Genomic DNA, 20,102 nt, shown 5'->3' with positions numbered 1-20,102 from the left:
AATGCTTCACTGCCATGGTGCACAGTAGAGGTCTGTGGAACAATCTCGTCATCCCACTCCCACCTGCACCTGCTGGCTTTCAGTCCAATTCCCACCCCCTACCAGAAGAACTGGTCCCAAACCCAGCCATGGTCTCAGCAATTTTGCGCCCTATAGGCAATATCAAATGAGCAAAAATAACTTAAGAAAGAGGTTAAATTAACAGAAGTTCTCACATGGCCCTTATATTGTATTACAGGGCTATATCAGCCAATATGCTACATGAGGTTTGAAGAGAGCAGAGTTGGAGAGACTTGCACTTTCTCTTGAGCTATTTATAAAGCCTACCTTTTAGGAGTGGGAAGATTTTCAGACGAAGAAATATGGGAAATAAATATTTAGGCCTATTTCTAGGAAATGGAGTAAACTATAGCCTAATCATAGGCCTATTTAGGAAGTACATTTCCTTGGAAAGATAACTGCTCCGTGCTTATCCACCCATGCATAGGCTATAGCCTACTCTATTTGAGACCACACGCGCACCTGATCTTGCAGGTATGGCTACTGAACTGAAAGCAGCAAGAATGACCGACAGCAACACTTGCTACGTTTTGCATAGGTCTATTGGAAATTGCCTATCTTTTAGGAGGCCGATTTGCAGGCAAAGACAAATAAATGGGTAATAAAAATGGATTGAAAATGAAAAGGCACAACGCTCGTTCCCAATAGTAGCCTAACCTATATGCATGTTGTGCTCTTTCCTTTTCAATGATTACATTTTTTTTATTGTACTTCGACTCACATTGGTTGAGCACCCTCCACACCTTTCCATTATCAATATTTATTTACAGACACTGTAGTAGACTACAGTCTAATCGTATTTAAGTTAATTTCATATTCATGTTAACTGCCACGTGATTCTCCGCCCATGTAGGCAGCATATTCTATTTCAGTTAGACCACACGTACTAGGAGCACTTGAACCCTCATGCCCAACTAGAAGAGGTAGGCTACTGAAGTTGAAGCAGCGAATTCTGAGTGTGTGAGTAATGCGAAAAATATGTCCTTTTAATGCAGTAGGTAGACTAACGTTTCCAAATAAGCTTTGGGACAACAACAATATTTTCATCCCAAAGTCATCTGTCTGACCGCCCGCTCCTGTCCGCAGCATGAAAAATGCAGATCGCGCCGCAATGATCTCTGTCGGGACCGCAGTTCCCGCGGGATGTAGCCCTCTAGTGCAGTCAGTACACAACACTAACCTCATCATATCTAAGCAGGAACAGACAGCCAGGGAAGACCAGTCTACGAAGCTCAGGAGAATTTTGCAGGATATTAATAATATCAGTGAATGATACAAAGTTCCATCTGGAATTGATGTGTAGACCTACAGCAGCTACAGGACAGCATTTAAAGCTTAAAGCTACACTCTGGGATCTGGTCATTTCAATTATTGAACCATTGATTCTATTCTTGGATAATATAATGTATAAATGTACACCAAGGTCATTGTTTGTCATGCCTCATTTTAAGAAGATCAGATGGTGACAGGAGTCTCAGCAGGGTCAGGCAGCCAGGGAAGACCAGTATGTGACAGAGGTGAGGTACATTTTTGCCGATACAACACTTTATTCTCTCTGTGCAACAAACACTGGACAAGCCAGATGCTATTTTAAGGTAGTCTAACAAACATCCAACCTTACATTTACATTTAAGTCATTTAGCAGACGCTCTTATCCAGAGCGACTTACAAAAACCTTGATTTCCAAACTGTATCAAGGGTTAATAGAGGCTTTTCTCGATGACACTAAACATGTAAAACAAAGATGTGAGGAAAACCTGGTAGAAGCTATTGATGATGATGAATGGATACAGATATGTTTGAATGCCCAATCATGTCCGTATCATCTCAGACATAAATTGCTGCGGATAACGAATGTACTGTACGTCAGTGAAACTGAATTACATGCACTAAGACATGTCATTCCTCCGCTGGAGGTGTAAAACACAAAAGGGGACATATTCAGCCAGCCTGCTATATAGGTATGTGTATGTATATATGTGTATATGTATGCATATGTGCATGTACGTGTATGTATATGGAAATATATATATTTACCCAAAAAATATATGGGGGATTGGAAATGGTGCAGACAATTACATTGATGGAAGTAACAATCTTTCCGCAATATTAAGCTGATCCACCCCTAAAGAAAAAAGTTATGTCCTGAAAGTAACCAGTTAATTTTTGGGTGCAACGTTCAGACGTTCACAGAAGTAGCAGCAGCATAACACAATCATCCAAACCGGAAAATGTAGGCTACGTTAGTCCTAGAGCTAACTAAGGAAAGATTTACGTAACACAAGCGGTCATATTTAGCTAACTCTCAGCTGACAGAAACAACAATATGAATTATCTAATAGCAATTACTATTTACAATTCATCACATCACGGGTGAGCTCCCCATTGATCAAAATAATTGAATAAGTAATCCGCAGATGGGTAATTGGTGCGAGCCACCATGTTTTTTTTTCTTTGAGTCAACCAAAGATAATAAGAGGAGACAAGATGAGTTCGGTCTGTTTTCCATATGCATGTTGAAGGGGGTGTGTCGTCTATGATCATTCACTTCCCTTCATTCACTTCCGGGAAGTTTACTTGAAAGATGAGTGAACCATTTATTATTTTATTCTCTATGCTGGTTTGGTCGGGGTGTGATTTAAGGGTGGGTTATCTAGGTGAATTATATGTCTGTTGGCCTAGTATGGTTCCCAATCAGAGGCAGCTGTTTATCGTTGTCTCTGATTGGGGATCATATTTAGGTAGCCATTTTCCCATTGTGCTTTGTGGGATCTTGTCTAGGTATAGTTGCCTGTGAGCACTAATCTGAGCTTCACATTTCGTTTGTTCGCTTTATTGTTTTGTTATTTGAGTTTTCTCTTCCGAATAAAAGGGATGGAAACATACCACGCTGCATTTTGGTCCACTCCTTATGACGAACGTGACAGTAATATAGTACACTTATCATAATTTGTTAATCCAGAGAGGATAGCAAAAGTATCTACATCCTCTATGAGGCCGTGGAGAGATTCTAATTGTGGTTTTAAAAGAAAACCTGAATCATCAGCGTACAATGACACCTTTTTAAGCCACGGATTTTTAATCCCTAATATTATTGTTGGATCTAATTTTAACAGCTAACATTTCGATGACAATAATAAATAGATATGCTGATAGTGGACAACCTTGTTTTACTCTTCTAGATAGTTTACAACTTTCTGAGATGTAGCCATTATTTACTATTTTACACCTAGGGTTACTATACATAACTTTAACCCATTTTATAAGAGATTCCCCAAAATTGAAATATTTGAGGCATTTATATATAAACTCCAGTCGTACGTTATCAACTGCCTTTTCAAAATCAGCTATGAAAACCAGGCCTGGTGTCCCCGATATTTCATAGCATTCTATTGTTTCCAGTACTTGTCTTATATTACCTCCAATGTATCGTCCATGTAAAAAAAAACTGTCTGATTAGGATGAATAATATCTGACAATACTTTTTTAATTCTATGTGCCAAGCATTTTGCTCGGATTTTTGCATCACAACACTGAAGTGCAAGAGGCCTTCGATTTTTTTTAAATGGACTGGATCGTTATATATACCACTTGGGTCCTGTTTCAGTAATAATGATATCAGACCTTCTTGTTGCATGTCCGATAATCTACCATTTATATAGGAGTGGTTAAAACATGCTAATAATGGTCCTCTGAGTATACCAAGAATGATTACACCTGTTTGTTGGTACGTGTCAAAGGGTTAAACATATTTAATAATGATCTCTTACCAAGCTTGATGACTGGGCATTTTTTCTTACTTTTTGTTCTAAATAGAGACGCCATATTGGATTGTGTAGAAATGCAGGAAATTAGCGTTAGATGCACCAAAATCTTCTGGGGGAGGAGCCAAGTTAAGTTCCCCCAACTTCTTAAACCACTGCCCATGCATAATAGAGAGACACGTAATCGTATAAAAATGTAAGTAAGGTTTGAAATTATTGTTTTAGTCAAACAATATATTAGTTTGGGCTTCTTGTAGTCAATTTTTAGTCTACAAATGATTTGTAATTATGTTCCAGCCCCCCACCATCCCCTCAAGAAGAAAACCGGCAGGCGGCTGAATATAGTTGATCCCTATTCTAAGCAGACTCGGGCTTTACTAATTATTGCGAACAAGTGTATCATTGAACTAACTGTATTCTGTAATTAGTTACAAAACAATAGAAATGCAATTGTGTATTGCTGCTGTTAGTCTGATGTCCAACAATCCATAATCAGCTCTGTTGACCATGAGAGCATTTTGCAGAGAAAATGGGTTGAGGCATACTATTTAGGCTCAGAATTACATGTGGCCCATTGTTAACCTTGTTACTTGGCAACGACCACAAGGGTGTTCAAAGAGCTGCCAGTTTCAATTTTTAATGTCACATGCACAACTACAGTGAAATGCCTTTCTTGCAAACTCAAAACAACAACAATGCAATAATTAATAACAATGTATTACTAGAAAATAAAAATATTAATAATTGAAATACACAATAAAGTAAGAAAGCATACCATATACAGGAAAAATGTAAAAAGTCTGTTCCAATATCATATTTACATGTGCATGGAGGTAGATAAGTATAGAGGTAAGGTGACTAGGCAACAGGATGTAAGATAAACAGAGTAGCAGCATCTTGTGGGTGTGTAGAGTCAGTATAAATGTATGTGCATATTATGTGTGAGTGAGAAAATGATGGAGTTTGTGTGTGTGTTGGAGTGACAGTGTGTGTATGTACGGCCCTGTGAGTGTGCATAGAGACAGTGCAAACACTGAAATAAAAGGTCAATAAAGATACAAGGTAAACTCGGTCCATGTAGCTATTTTGTTAGCTATTTATCAGTTGTATTGCTTGGGTATAGAAGCTGTTCAAGAGCCTGTGGGTGTCAGACTTGATGCACTGGTATTTCTTGCCGTGCGGAAGCAGAGAAAATAGTCTATGGCTTGGATGGTTGGGGTCTTTGACGATTTTCCGTGCAGTCATTTCACACCGCCAGGTATAGAGTCACACCGCCTAATATAGAGGCGAGCTCATGAATATAATAATAATAAAAATGTATTTAATTTGTATAGCGCTTTTCATTACTGAGTTATCTCAAAGCTCTACTGAGGGAAAAAAAACATTCATTTAGAATCAAGCCAGGTAAAATAGCAATAGTAGGCTAGATGCTAAATCCATTTTAGATTGAGACTGGGACTAAGAAAAAGACAGTCTGTAGAAGTTGGTTTTAAGTTCTGAGTGATGGAGCGGCTCTCAGATGGTCAGTGAAAGCATTGCATAGGCCGAGGGGTAAGGGAGCAGAAGGCTCGGTCCCCATAGTTCGGAAATGTGTCTTGGGGACTTTAATTAAGCAGTAGGGAGTGGCTGGAGCAGAGAGTGCAAGGTGGCTCGCTAATTGAGATGAGATCACTGATGTAGGTGTAGCTCAATCCATTCAAGGCTTTAAATACAACCATGATCATTTTTAAGTCGATTATGTAGTTAGTGGTGTTGGGCCAGGATTGGGGTAATGTGGTCTGACTTGGTCCTGGTCAGGACCCTGGCAGCACTGTTCTGGATTAGTTGGAGCCTCTGTAGTGATTTGGCTGGGAGGCCCACGAAAAGCTCAATGCCGTAGTCGTTTCAAGAGAAGATTAAAAAATATATATGTTACCTTTATTTAACTAGGCAAGTCAGTTGAGAACAAATTCTTATTTTCAATGACGGCCTAGGAACAGTGGGTTAACTGCCTTGTTCAGGGGCAGAACGACAGATTTTTACCTTGTCAGCTCGGGGATTCGATCTTGCAACCTTTCGGTTACTAGTCCAACGCTCTAACCACTAGGCGTGAATGAGTTTCTCTGCATCTGGCTGGGAGAGTGACGGTATGACCCGGACAATGTTTTACATATTTGTTTTATGTGGGCATTGAAGGACGGAGAGGGATCAAACTTGACTCCTAGGTTAGAGATGACAGAGGACAGGTGGATGGCCTGGCCGTTGATTGTAAGGCAGATGTTTCCAGCACAACTTCAGTCTTGCTACTATTCAACTGGAGGAAGTTCTCTTTCATCCCTGCCCTGATGTCCTCTAGGCAGAGTTTTACTAGGGCAGAGATGGTGTCCGGTTTGGTGCTAATGTAGACCTGGGTATCGTCAGTGTAGCATTGGAAGTTGATGTTAGGAAGGAAATGTCCCAGAGGGAGCATGTAAATTAAAAACAGGATAGGCTCCAGCACTTATAGGATGCCGCATGTGACTGCAGACTCCTCCGATCTGGACTCTCCAATAGTGATGTAGTTCTTCCTATTGGATAGGAAGGGAAGGTCGGAGATAGGCCTGTAGTTGGATAGGATGTTCTGGTCAAGGTTGGGTTTCTTCAGTAAGGGGGTGACTGCAGCTTTTTTGAAGATCGATGGTACCTCTCTGGTCAGCAGGGACTTGTTGATCAGGGTAGTGACAAACATAAGATGATGAGCAGCTGTTGAGTAGAGATGTAGGGATAGGGTCAAGGGAGCATGTGATGACCTTCATTTTAGAGATTGACTGCACAACGGTGGATGTGACTTCTGTAAAGTTGCTGAAAGTAGGGGCAGTCTGGGCTGGGGGCTCAGGGTGTGGGGTGCAGGCCATCTTAGAGGCCATGATGTTTGTCCTGATAGTGTCAATCTTTGTCTTGAAAAAATCTGAGAAGCGATTGCACTGCTCAGATGAGGCTGCAGGAGAGCATGAGTTTGCAGGGTTGAAAAGGCAGTTGATGGTAGAAAACATGGTTCTGGGGTTACATTTTATTGTCAATCGTGACAGAGTAGAAAGCTGGTTGAGCTGCTTTTAAGGAAGCAGAGTAGGTTTCCTGGTGGTCTTTATAGGCCAGTAGGTGGACAGTCAGGCCATCCTTCCTCCATGAGTCTTCAGTCTGCACAGTTAATCAGTGAATCAAGGAGACGAGCATTGTAATGTTACTTCACATATTTTTTCAGTTGCAAGGATGCTGTTACACAGATTGACCATGTCATCGAGGGCCAGCTCACTGCAGCTCAGACTCAAAGGTGGACTGGGTGTGTTCCTGAAAGAGTAATGGTTTAAGTTTCCACAGAATAACAGTGAGAGGATTTGTTTGTTTACGTTTAAAAGCAAGGCACTCAAAAGACTGAAAATCAGCAATAGTCAATGGGTTTAAAATAAAGAACTCTCTGTATAAAACAGTAAGGCCTCCACCGCACCTTTTCAAAAAGTGTCAGCCATAGTAGAACAACACCCCTGAAACAAATGAGGGGTAAGGGCCTTGTTCAAAGGCACATCAACAGATTTTTCACCTTGTTGGCTCAGGTATTCAAGCCAGCATTGTTTTGGTTACTGGCCCAACGCTCTAACCACTAGGCTACCTGGCACCCTTTGTATTCAGGCGGAACTGCTTTATTAAGATGGTAAAAGTCACCCTCTCTGTGAAATGTTTCAGTGAGGCAGGTCATGTCTAAGTTATTAATCTGAACAACAGAAGTGATTGATAATAAATGTTTACGTTTTTTTCAGAAAGCATTATTGTGAAATGGTGTTAATAATGTTAAAAATTCTGAAATAGTGTTAATAGAAGTCACATTACTCTAAAATAATCGCATTTTCAACTGGAGTATAAAAATCGAAAAGCCCCAACTGTTTGCTTTTCTTAAAAAAAAAAAAAATCATAACCATCCTTCTGGAGCAAGAAGGAAAGGAAAGAGAGAAAGGAGGTCCATCATGCATCCAGTACATCAAGAGAGTTTAATTCTACTATTAATCAATCATTCACTACTATTAAAATTTGATAGTCAGTAATTGAGTTAATCAGTTCCTCTATGTCCTCACCTCTGCGCTGCTCTCTCTCCTCTGACTTCAACTTTCTGGCCAATGTTAGATAGCTAGCTAGCTACATACAAAGCTTGAGACTAACTATTTACATCACTGTCCCAGAATCGTCCCGAAGTGCAATTTAAACCGTCCCAAACTGAATATGAACCAACCATTAAAATATATACAGTATTTCTTTGATATGCCAACATGGGTCAACTCATAGGACCTAGGTCATTCACAGTGATGTAAAAATCTAATAAGATTAGCCTACTACTGAAATATATAAATGGGGCTGTCAACTGAGCCAGAAATTCACATTTAAAAAAATCTAATCCTTTAAAATAGCCAACAATGGAATAATATTTAAATCTATTTTGCATGAATGTGCATCAATAATTTGTCTACATTTAAAAAAGTGTAATCTAGGTTATATGCATATTGGCTACAGCCTCTCATGTCCACACCGATGCTGACTGACATGAGGGAGGCGCTGGAAAATGTAGCAAAACTTTGATAATACTTTTAGATACATCAATAGGCTAAACAACAGTCATGTTTGACAATTATAATGCAGGATAACTAATATTAAAGTCTAAAGGCTTGATTCTGTTGACAAACTCGAGGCACAGGTTTTTCAGATCAAATGGTCAGAAGAGCGAAAGAAAGGCCAATGCTGTTGCGCACCGCATACATTTTGAAACTATTTAACCATAAACTGAATTGTTTAAAACCTGGATGCTTTATTTTGTTTTCTGAGGCATGTCTTACCTTGTTTCAAAGTAGCCTAGCCAAAATCAGACCATATGTTGAGGGAACTTCCTCATGACATTGCAACTGGCATTTTCTATTGTTCTATTGGTTTTCAGATCAACTTTCTTTCATTGTCCAGCAGGCAAAGACACAATCCTAGTCATATCAGCAACCAATGCTAGTTGCTGCATCTTTAGATCTCCCCTCTTTTTAGATTTCGAGCATATATTTTCATATCTGTCACATGAAACCACTAGCATGTGTGGTGCACTTTTTAGAATTATGTGTTCCCGCTAATTGCATTTTGGAACATTTGAGCGTAGCCTACTGCCGTGTGCGCATTGTTACGATTAATGCGCCTATAATGTAAAGAAATAATAGTTTATCAACATGTTAAGCTAAACGTTCTGATCTGTTGCATTAGCCTCATTGCTTGAAAATGGTATGTACAGTACGCCTAGTATGAATTTTGGATTTATCCTCCCAGAACTGTCCCAGTCTGTTTGAACCCTACCAGACACAATGTGGTGCCCTTAAAGGGATACTTTGGGATTTCTCAGTTTCTCTCCCTTGCTGTGATGGCTCTAGTAAAGATTGGTACACTCTTAGAAAAAAAGGTTCCTTAAAGAACCCAAAGGGTGCTATCGCTTGCTTCATGTGTGGAAACCCTGATGTCTTTATGGAACAGTACAGTGTGGGTTGTTGTTTAAGCTGGTTCCTGAGAAAAAGAAAAAATGAGTTAATCTTCCAAAATGAAGACGAAATTCTATGCAGACATACATTGCCTTTGGAAAGCATTCAGACCACTTGACTTTTCCACATTTTGTTACGTTACAGCCTTATTCTAAAATTGATTAAATAAATAAACATAATCCGCAATCTACACAGTATACCCCATAATGACAAAGTAAAAACAGTTTTTTAGACATTTTTGTAAATGTATTAAAAATAAAAAACAGACATACCTCAGACCATTTGCTATGCAGATGCCTCACAAGTCCTCAACTGGCAGCTTCATTAAATAGTACACGCTAAACACGAGTCACAACGTCAACAGTGAAGAGGCGACTCCGGGATGCTGGCCTTCTCGGCAGAATTCCTCTGTCCAGTGTCTGTGTTCTTTTGCCAATCTTAATCCTTTCTTTTTTTGGCCAGTCTGAGATATGGCTTTTTCTTTGCAACTCTGCCTCGAAGGCCAGCATCCCAGAGTCGCCTCTTCACTGTTGAAGTTGAGACTGGTGTTTGCGGGTACTATTTAATGAAGCTGCCAGTTGAGGACTTGTGAGGCGTCTGTTTCTCAAACTAGACACTCTAATGTACTTGTCCTCTTGCTCAGTTGTGCACCGGGGCCTCCCACTCTTCTTTCTATTCTGGTTAGAGACAGTTTGCGCTGTTCTGTGAAGGGAGTAGTACACAGTGTTGTACGAGATCTTCAGTTTCTTGGCAATTTCTCGCACGGAATAGCCTTCATTTCTCAGAACGAATAGACTGACGAGTTTCAGAAGAAAGTGCTTTGTTTGTGGCCATTTTGAGCCTGTAATCGAACCCACAAATGCTGATGCTCCAGATACTCAAATAGTCTAAATATGGGCTGTTTTATTGCTTCTTTAAGCAGAACAATAGATTTCAGCTGTGCTAACATAATTGCAAAAGGGTTTTCTAATGATCAATTAGCCTTTTAAAATGATAAACTTGGATTAGCTAACGCAATGTGCCATTGTAACACAGGAGTGATTGTTGCTGATAATGGGCCTATGTAGATATTCCATTAAAAAATCACCCGTTTCCAGCTACAATAGTAATTTACAACATTAACAATGTCTACACTGTATTTCTGATCGATTTTATGTTATTTTAATGGAACAAAAATGTACATTTCTTTCAAAAACAAGGACATTTCTAAGTGACCCCAAACTTTTGAACGTTAGTGTATATATATGAATTAGCAAACATTTATAAAAACCTGTTTTTGCTTTGTCATTATGGGGTATTGTTTGTAGATTGATGAGGGGAAAAAAACAATTGAATACATTTTAGAATAAGGCTGTAACGTAACCAAATTTGAAAAAGGTCAAGGGGTCTGAATACTTTCCGAAGGCACTGTAATTTTTATGGTGTAGAAGAACAACTTACATGCTGGTGTTGTCAGCAGCAGCCAAAAGAGAGATCCTCTGCCTATGATAGTTGGTTACTGCCAGATTGAGCAAAACATACTGTGGATAGCATGTTAAAAGTCATGCAATGATTAAGTAGGCTATTGAATCACCAAGACTTATTATACATAATGTATTATAAATAATTTAGATGCATACCTCCTCTCAGTCAGCCCACTGCCCATCATGTACATTCAACAGAGGTCAGCAACAGTCTTCTAATGGCTTCATGAAACATAGTCCCCTCATCTGACTCCATACTTAAATCCCAAAATAAAAGTAAAAAGCTAATAGAGCTACAGACCCAGCCTGACATTGACTATTTGGCATATTCCATAATAAAAAATTATGTTTATTTGTAAGAGTTGGCTAGCTAGCTTGTAAAGTGACTGATTAAAGTCGCCTAGCTTTTTCATGTGTAGCTAGCTAGCTATGGTAGCGTACAAACGGTGCTCAAATTCTAATAAACTTTTTCTATCTAGCCTAGCTATAGTTTATCATATGACTTTGACTGCATATATTTGAATTAAACAATAAACTTTGCTTACCTTTATAATTTCAGAATTTGCTTATTGGTAGGCTATTTTCAACTTCAACCACCATCCTCTTGCATCATCATGCTGGAATGGCAGTTGATTTTTGAAACAGAATGGCAGTTAAAATTAACTTTTGGCCACGACTGTACACTGGAAGCTAGGCGTACAGTAGGGTTAATCCAAGTGTTCTGACCTCACAAAGGTAGTCAAGCACCCAAGCTAACTGGCTAAAGTTGGCTACCTCGCTAGCTACTTCCATACACAAACGAGAGAACACCTCACTCTGACCATTTTACTCCCCCTAGCAGAGCTGGTTGGTCTATTTTCATGTTATGTGGAGCGTTGGTGACTAACTGTGCTGCTGGCAACAAATGAATTGTGTTTTTTTGACTACGTTTACTGATAACGGTCATATTCAACGGGTGTTGTGCGTTCGTAAATTCATCAGTTATTCTGCACTCAAGCAAACTCAGATGAGAGTGCTCTGAATCGGAGTAGATAGCCAGAGTGAATTTACAAACGCACCCTAAGAGTGTAAACTTGTCAACACATTATTTCCTCTTGCTTCTAGCTAGCATTTAGTTTGCAAGAGCACAGGTTTATATGAACCTTGCTGTTTGCCACTGACCTCGGCAACAATGTTGCCAAATGCGAATTCGATCTCCCTCTTGCCATAGAGAGTTGACATGTCGAACGTCAACTAGCCACTTTAATGACCAGGCGAAATCATGCAACAGCATCATTATTATAGATATGAATGTCAATGCAAAACCGCTAAAAGAAATGAAAAGGGAGCTAGTTCGCTGTCATTTCAGAGTTTGGTGTGACTGTGTTAGCTTAGCCGTTGTTTGCTAAAATCCACATTACACTCGGGTATGGATATAACCTTCAAGGTTCTTTGCCTTCACTTGGTATATAGCACCTTTTTAGTAGTGTTCTTTAATGTCGTCCAAAGAAGCAAAACGATTATATATGTTACCCCAAATAACCATTTTTTCTAAGAGTGTAGGACTGGGGGGCGGTCAGGATACAACGAATGAGGCAAACAACAATTATGAGGGGAAAGTATGTAGCTAGTTAATTAGTTAGTTGTTCTCACATCACGTGTCATGTCTGATTGCTGCAGCGCTCTCTCAACACAAACGAATGTGCTTAAAACACACAACCGTTCGGCCCTCCCTGACTCAGTAGCAGCCTGCCTCATTGCATGATAGTAAGCAGTAGCAGTGTGAAATTAATAAAAACAAAAATGTAAAGAGATGCCACGGTGCAATTTAGAAGTAGCCCAAAAACCTGCAACCCGCGACCAATGCATTTCCCCCCCCCCCCGCAGTTTTCAAAGTAGCCCATTTTCGGGAAAACTGCAGACATGGCAACCCTGCTCACTCAGCCTGTTCTGTCGGGCTTCCTGATAGTTTGAGATGAGAGAAAATGTACAATTTCTTCAATTCTGAGCATTTTAATAGCATGAAAATATTATGGGTGATGTTTTGGTCATTCAAATGCTATTTTTACTAGGGAAATAGGATGAGTGTGCAGGACCTCGAAAGATTATTCAAGCATCCTTCTCATTTCCCGAATCGACTTCTCCGTCTGATTAGTTCTGTCTAATCAAAATGGCGATCCTCATGTAGGGGACAAATGTTGTTTACTCGTTACATTTTGACCATTAATACCTGACATACATATCAAATAATCTCTGAATCAGCCATGTTATCAAGTATGGCTTTAAGAAGTGCTCTTAAATCGACATCTGTCGTTCTGCGAGAATGTGGTGTTTTATCCAGGCTGAAAGGAACCTGTGCGTCTCTCCCATTGAAACATGGGACGTCAACCTCTGTCATCACAGGGCCTTCACACAGCAACAATGAGACTGTATTGACAGGTAAATAAATATATATATATATATACCGGAATGAAACGTCTTGTCGATGCGCGCGCCTGTTCATTTTCTGCACTTGCTCGCATGCATGTCAACTAGCTAGCTGCACATGCGGAGCAAGAATCAATGAACCATTACTGAAAAATACGGAATGGGTAGATTTTGTGTGAAAACCCACTTATCATCTTAACACCTCGTAAAAAAGTGCTTTTCCATTAGTCATGTAACGAGTACAGTTCTTCCTTGGGTAGGCCAGGAGAGGGCACTGCAGCAATTATCTAGGATATCTAGTGTACAGATAGCTAATCACAACAAGGACAACAACAACATTTATAGACAGGTACACAAGAGTTATTCTCTTTGTGTATACAGTGACACAGGCTTTGTATAGGGACATCAATCACTACTCCATTGTCCTTATCATCCTGTGTATACTAACTAGGCTAGCTATATGGTTTCATAAAAATAGATCATTATTGTATACTAATGTAGTGATAACGTTAGCTAGTAGCTACCTGTCTAAACAGCTGAAATGAATGGAATCATTTGTAACCAGACTGGTGCGAAGCTAATGCCATTTTAACCCAGACATATGACTAATACGTTTCTCATCATGTAATCAGTCAGTCTGCTAGTAAGTGGTTTTTATGAAGAGGATGTGGGAACCAGAGTTATTTTCCCCACAGGCCCCCTGCAATGTGTCTGCAGCAGCTTTTCTCACTCTACCATTCTTGATCATGTATACAGAACATGACACTCCACTCTTGTTTCTATGATCTCTGCACGACAGTTCACAAAATGTAGGCCAACATCAAAACAAGTACCTTTACAGTAAGACATCCTAACTCTTACTGCAAAACATGTTGCTGCTGAACATGCTTACAGACACTTTCTCATGCAGGCACATACACTGAGTGTACAAAACATTAAGAACATCTTCCTAATATTGAGCTGCACTACCTCCGCCCCTTTTACCCTCAGAATAGCCTCAATTCGTTTGGGGCGTAGACTGTGTCTAAAAGCGTTCCACAGGATTGCTGGCCCATGTTGAGTCCAATGCTTCCCACAGTTGTGTCAAGTTGTCTGGATGTTCTTGGGGTGGTGGACCATTCTACACACAGAAAACTGTTGAGCATGCATTGCAGTTCTTGACACAAACCATTGCACCTAGCACATACTACCATACCTCGTTCAAAGGCACTTAAATATTTTGTCTTGCCCATTCACCCTCCGAATGGTACACATACACAATCCATGTCTCAATCGTTTCAAGGCTTACAAATCATTTTTTAACCTGTCTCCTCCCCTTCATCTACACTGATTGAATTGAATTTAACAAGTGACATCAATAAGGGATCATAGCATTCACCTGGTCAGTCTATGCCATGGAAAGAACAGGTGTTCTTAATGTTTTGTGCACTCAGTGTAGTTGCAGGCATATATCTGGCACCATCCTATGGTTCATAAAGCAATCGACTAAGAGTAATTATGTATTGTTTGATCATTTGTTTAATTCTTACCAGGTATTGGGAGTTTCACCATTCAGCCTGGGAGAAACTATACCCGTGCCATAAGAAAGAAGAAGCCAGGTATGGAGGACCTAGGTCAACTATTTGATCTAAGACCACTTGGATGTTTGATATTTACTGTCTAAGTTTATTTCCATCAGTGATGCAAAGTCAGTTGAGTGATCTTCCTCCGACAATGCTGAAAATTACATTTACATTTACATTTAAGTCATTTAGCAGACGCTCTTATCCAGAGCGACTTACAAATTGGTGCATTCACCTTATGATATCCAGTGGAACAACCACTTTACAATAGTGCATCTAACTCTTTTAAGGGGGGGGGGGTTAGAAGGATTACTTTATCCTATCCTAGGTATTCCTTAAAGAGGTGGGGTTTCAGGTGTCTCCGGAAGGTGGTGATTGACTCCGCTGACCTGGCGTCGTGAGGGAGTTTGTTCCACCATTGGGGTGCCAGAGCAGCGAACAGTTTTGACTGGGCTGAGCGGGAACTGTACTTCCTCAGAGGTAGGGAGGCGAGCAGGCCAGAGGTGGATGAACGCAGTGCCCTTGTTTGGGTGTAGGGCCTGATCAGAGCCTGAAGGTACGGAGGTGCCGTTCCCCTCACAGCTCCGTAGGCAAGCACCATGGTCTTGTAGCGGATGCGAGCTTCAACTGGAAGCCAGTGGAGAGAGCGGAGGAGCGGGGTGACGTGAAAGAACTGGAAGAAAATGGAATATGCCGCTGTTCCACTCGCTCAAACGTATGTGCATTTCATTTGTCCAGACTTAAATTAAATGTATTTTATGTCATGCAGACATGGCTCATGTATGTTCAACTCTCCCATGTCCAAACAACTACAGCAATGAGATGATGCTGTTTAAAATAGTTATTCTATGTCTTTATTTGTACAATATATAGGCATACTCAGCGTTTGTACTATACCTCTACTATACAGTACATCTCTTACTAATGCTGATCTGTTATCATGTGTTTACAGAGCTGATGACCTGGTCAAAAGACTTCTGACACTGGAACTAGCAAGCCATGTATGTTCTTTTCACCTTTCTCATTGTGCTCATAAGAATAACTACATAAGAGTAACTACAGTTTGTGTATACCTCTGTTAGTTGCTATAGTTTACATTATGATACGACCATTTTTCTATACCTATGCTGGATATTGCATAATCAAACCACCATGTTTCGTGTCACCAGAGCGAAAAGTTGAGATTGAAAACGGAGCAGCTGATTGCAAAAGTCCGGAGGGATGAAGCTGACCGCAGCTCTACAGAAGTCAAGGGTAGGTTCCTGTTTTGGACCTAGTGAACAACCGTGCTTTTCCTCTGAGGAATCACCTTATTTCAGCAATCGTTTGTTCACTTCTTAACCCCTTTCTTGACCTTTTTAGTGGCCATTTTGACCTCCAAAATCCGAAACTACCAGGAGCACCTGCACAAACATACTAAGGTGTGTATGGTTGAAGGCTAAATGCAAGACTGTGTCATTTTAAGTCCCTATAGTAACCATGACGTGAATGCATATTATTTCCACACGTTTAATTTCCGGTCCCCTCCCTGTCTGGTGTGAGGTTTGTCAACAGGATTTCCTGTGTAGTGCGTACACCCACCATGACATTTGACAGAGTAGTAGTGGTGCTGCTGCATGCTAGGAATCTACTGTCACAACGTATACACGTAACATTGTATCCAACATTTTTGCAGACATATTGCAAAATATAACTATCCTTTAGCAATGTTAAAATGTTAAAGCCAAGGTTTGGCAGTCTGTCACTGTACTGTATCTCACTTTTAGACAGTTTGGTTTTGACAGTCTCAAAATCACTATGCTATTTTTAATAAGAAAAGCAACTCCTCTATTATGTAAAAGACATGTTCCCAGACTAGGTGTTCGATTCAATCTGTAGTCCTGAAGAGCTGCGTTACAGCACAATAGAAATGTAAAGGCAATGTTCCCGTGTTTGCGGAGACGTCATTCACAGTGAACACTGCATTAGTTAGCTCAATCGGAAATTACCTTTACATTTCAATCGCGCTACAGTGCCGCTCTTCAGCCCCACGGTTTGAATCAAGCCTTAAATATTGTTATCGCTTTACGCATATTTTTTTCTCCATTTGACCTCGGACTGTGTTTTGGGCCCCCGTCTTTGTATCAGGACAAAGCGAACAAGCGATGGATGCTCATGGCCATTGACCGCAGGAAGAAGCTGCTCAAGCACCTCAGGGTGACGCGCTACGACGCCTTTGAACATGTCTGCCAGCAGCTGGGCATCACCTACACTTTCCCCCCGGAGTACTACAGACATGCCACCCGACGCTGGCTGGCCAAGAAGGCCCTGTGCATAAAGGTACACAACAAAACTCCATTCTCTTATTTAGTGCAATTTTCTAGCTTGGTCCCAGAGTGGTTTGTACTGTATGGTTAGCAAGACGGCACAAACAGATCTGGGACCAGACTAGCAATTTTCTTGTTAATCTTTCTGCTGTATACAGGGTGTTGAACCATGGTTTTTACCAATAGTCTAATGCATGACTTAATGTAAAAGTCAAGGCAAAGTTGAAGACTTTTATAATTTTGCTGTCATTGTTGTTGGACTTTTTGCCGTAGGTTTATATGACTGTGTCCTTTCTTAGGTATTCAAAGAGGTGCAGAAACAGAAACTGGAGCAAAGGAAGAAAATTAAGCAGACCCCCTCCCCAAAACTGGCAGAACCAGCCAAGACAGCAGCTACAGGAACCCAATAAACTACTACAATATCCAATGTCTGTCTTACTCGATGCATTCAGTCTTGCGCTCAATGGGCAAATTAGTTTTGCATGGCACAGTGCCTCAGGTGGGTGGCGTTTGCTCTTTTTTGACTATTCCATTTGTCCTAAAGAGAAATCTCCACCCACCAATGCCACCAGGCCATGTAAAATAAATTTTCCCATGTATTGCTATACTGTAATAAGAAACATTAATAACGTATTGCTTGTAGTACACTAAGTCTTCATTCTTCCTGTCCCCAATGCATGTTGATGCATCATCAAACCACATTTGGCCCAATAAATGCAGTGACGCAGATATGTGGTTTTGGTGTGGGCAATATCTATGTGCTCAGGATATGTGACCTGAAACTATCAAATAAACCCACAATTAATCATTTAATTTAATAAAATAAATTATACAATAGATTTGTTTGCTCTCTTTTTTTGTTTGTTGCGTGTTTCACTTTGATCACGTATAGTCACTTGTTTGGTGATGTGTAACTACCCCAATTGAAAGGGATAAAACACTACTTGATGCTGATTAAAATACTAATGAAAGATATGAGAAATAAGAACATTACGCCCTGTGGTTGAAACTGAAGTGCAAGATTAATCATATGATGACTTCCCTGAACATAGCTCGTGTTTACGAGAACTGACAGAACATCAGATATTGGGTGTTTATCGACCTCATATGTTAAACCAAGGTTATACTCACAATCTGTCACCTGTGAATTGACCTTGAAACCTATAATTCTGAGGAATGGTGAGGTTATTAAACAGCTTAACTGTTCTACTGTGCATTTTTGTGTTTGCACTACTGTTGAGAGTTGTCTTGAGAAATATAGTAGGAGTGTGTAACCAGCGCTTGTTCACAGCTTTAGTATCACAACTTCCTGTTAAAGTGTATCGACTCAGATCTGGAGATGCTCAGAGCTGGAGACAAGATAGGTGAGTGACATGCTCTTTCCTCTGCTCTCACGTATATAGAAAAAGCTACAATAGAGTAACTACTTATCAATAAACTACCTAGAATGTTCAGGTTTACATCTTTCTGATAAACACTAAAAAATGATGTACATCTATAACATTTGGCATATTTGTACACCAGAGTATACAAAGTATTTGAAGTAGTTTCTCAGAGTCTTAACACCTTGTCTTGTCCTTGTACAATTGTGATGATAGCTAAGTTATATAACAGTTATTATTAGTCTTTACTGAAATGCCAATACAACAATATCCCATTTTACATATGCAATTATATTAAAACCTATTGCAATACATAATAGGGTTGCAGTATATGAAGTAAGACGGTGGTTCAGGGTATGAATGGACCTGTGTATAAACTTGAGTACCAAAGAAAATTACTTGAGTACCAGTGTATGGAACTTTTATGTGAACCTTCCTATATGCAATTATCTCGAAGGAAGGAAAAAAACAACAATGAACATTTCCCATCCCACAACAGTTTACATACTGCTAGTTTTGTTTTATAGCTGTATTGGGGAAATGATCAAACTTCAACCACTGTGCTCACTGTTGGATGTGGTTAGTTTTTAGGTGACTGAAGCTGACCCCATTTGATTGACATGTCGAACCCAGTCATCACCCACCAGCCAGGAGCTGGCTCTTATGGGACAAATGTGCAGACAGGCGAGTGGAGCACTGGGCTGTGCTCCTGCTGCAGTGACATCCTAGTCTGTGAGTATTGAGACAAATAATAAGACCTTAAATATCATCACTAAGTAGGCCTATCTGGTTCCATACCATAGGGTTTAATGGTTGTCAAGTGTTTCAAGTAAAATGTGTTTCCTGTTTTTTGGATTTTACAATAAGGTAAAATTTTGTCATACAGGTGCCTTGGGCTTCATCTGCCCACTAGCATTGAGTTGCTACACAGCTAACAAGTATGGCGAGAACGCATGCCTGGCCTGTGTTCCAGGAGGCATGACAGCCATGAGGACACACATGAGATTGACCTATGGGATTCAGGTATGTTACCCTTAGGAGCCTAAAGAAATTAGGAATGGTGAGGCATTCATGCATTCAGTATGTCATTTTAATGCACAATAGGGAGAACTGCAACTCATTCCTGTCCCAGCCAGTCTAACCCTTTTATTATGAAAGACAGGAAGGAACCATTTCATCAGTACACATATTGACAAATTAGCCTAGTGGTTTTCCCTAGCTTGAGGAACTTGAACTGTCAAATATTTGGTTGATTCATTCTCATCATATTTTCTTACAGGGGACGATATGCAATGATGCGTTGATGACCTGTTGCTGTGGATTCTTTGAGATGTGCAGGATGGCCCGTGAAATTCGCATCAGGAATGGGGACGTTTGACTTGTACAGTCAATTGAAGACATTTTCAAGTGGAAGTTAAATTAACCTCATGTCACATATTGTTGATACAAATCGTCATTGTTATACTATGTACATTTTAACTTGTGTATTGATTAAATTTGACCCCCTACCCTCAAACAGTACTGCGCAAAGAATTCATAGCACCATGTATGAACATCATATGTACAATAAAGTTCAGTTTTTTCTTGTTTCCAATGTCATGTTGTCCTTTTCAGGATGATTTACAGGCTGATGTATCAGGGACGTT

At 40.1% G+C, this 20,102-nt stretch overlaps 2 protein-coding genes across 3 annotated transcripts; both read left to right on the top strand.

Annotated features, from left to right (window-relative positions):
- Positions 1-1,246: 1,246 nt before the first annotated feature.
- LOC139573886 (small ribosomal subunit protein uS15m-like) lies at positions 1,247-17,911 on the top strand. Of its 2 annotated transcripts, none has more exons than XM_071397846.1 (9): positions 1,247-1,577; positions 14,739-14,804; positions 14,885-14,930; positions 15,454-15,483; positions 15,721-15,769; positions 15,938-16,022; positions 16,131-16,189; positions 16,896-17,087; positions 17,374-17,911. In XM_071397846.1, exons 1-9 carry the CDS (start codon positions 1,520-1,522, stop codon positions 17,482-17,484), a joined length of 696 nt encoding a protein of 231 aa, XP_071253947.1. In that variant the 5' UTR covers positions 1,247-1,519; the 3' UTR covers positions 17,485-17,911. The 2 variants fall into 2 exon arrangements, with proteins under 2 accessions (XP_071253947.1, XP_071253946.1); XM_071397845.1 differs by lacking the exon at positions 1,247-1,577 and adding an exon at positions 12,708-13,218.
- A 20-nt stretch (positions 17,912-17,931) lies between these two features.
- Positions 17,932-20,045, top strand: LOC139573887 (cornifelin-like). The gene is made up of 4 exons (XM_071397848.1): positions 17,932-18,438; positions 19,041-19,188; positions 19,343-19,479; positions 19,736-20,045. The coding sequence occupies exons 2-4, from the start codon at positions 19,077-19,079 to the stop codon at positions 19,832-19,834; spliced, it is 348 nt and encodes a 115-aa protein (XP_071253949.1). The 5' UTR covers positions 17,932-18,438; positions 19,041-19,076; the 3' UTR covers positions 19,835-20,045.
- The last annotated feature ends 57 nt before the right edge of the window (positions 20,046-20,102 follow it).

Source organism: Salvelinus alpinus, chromosome 4, assembly GCF_045679555.1.
Source record: "Salvelinus alpinus chromosome 4, SLU_Salpinus.1, whole genome shotgun sequence".
Taxonomy (NCBI): Eukaryota; Metazoa; Chordata; class Actinopteri; order Salmoniformes; family Salmonidae; genus Salvelinus; species Salvelinus alpinus.
Note: the sequence above shows the minus strand (reverse complement) of the source record. Positions and strands in the feature narration are given on the sequence as shown.

What these genes read in the sequence shown, in the direction of transcription:
- LOC139573886 (XM_071397845.1), top strand. Translation starts at nt 13,044, where the DNA reads ATGTTATCAAGTATGGCTTTAAGAAGTGCTCTTAAATCGACATCTGTC. An exon ending in CAATGAGACTGTATTGACAG is followed by an intron (nt 13,219 to 14,738) that starts GTAAATAAATAT and finishes AATTCTTACCAG; the next exon opens with GTATTGGGAGTTTCACCATT. An exon ending in CATAAGAAAGAAGAAGCCAG is followed by an intron (nt 14,805 to 14,884) that starts GTATGGAGGACC and finishes TATTTCCATCAG; the next exon opens with TGATGCAAAGTCAGTTGAGT.
- LOC139573887 (XM_071397848.1), top strand. Translation starts at nt 19,077, where the DNA reads ATGTCGAACCCAGTCATCACCCACCAGCCAGGAGCTGGCTCTTATGGG. An exon ending in CTGCAGTGACATCCTAGTCT is followed by an intron (nt 19,189 to 19,342) that starts GTGAGTATTGAG and finishes TTTGTCATACAG; the next exon opens with GTGCCTTGGGCTTCATCTGC. An exon ending in GATTGACCTATGGGATTCAG is followed by an intron (nt 19,480 to 19,735) that starts GTATGTTACCCT and finishes ATTTTCTTACAG; the next exon opens with GGGACGATATGCAATGATGC.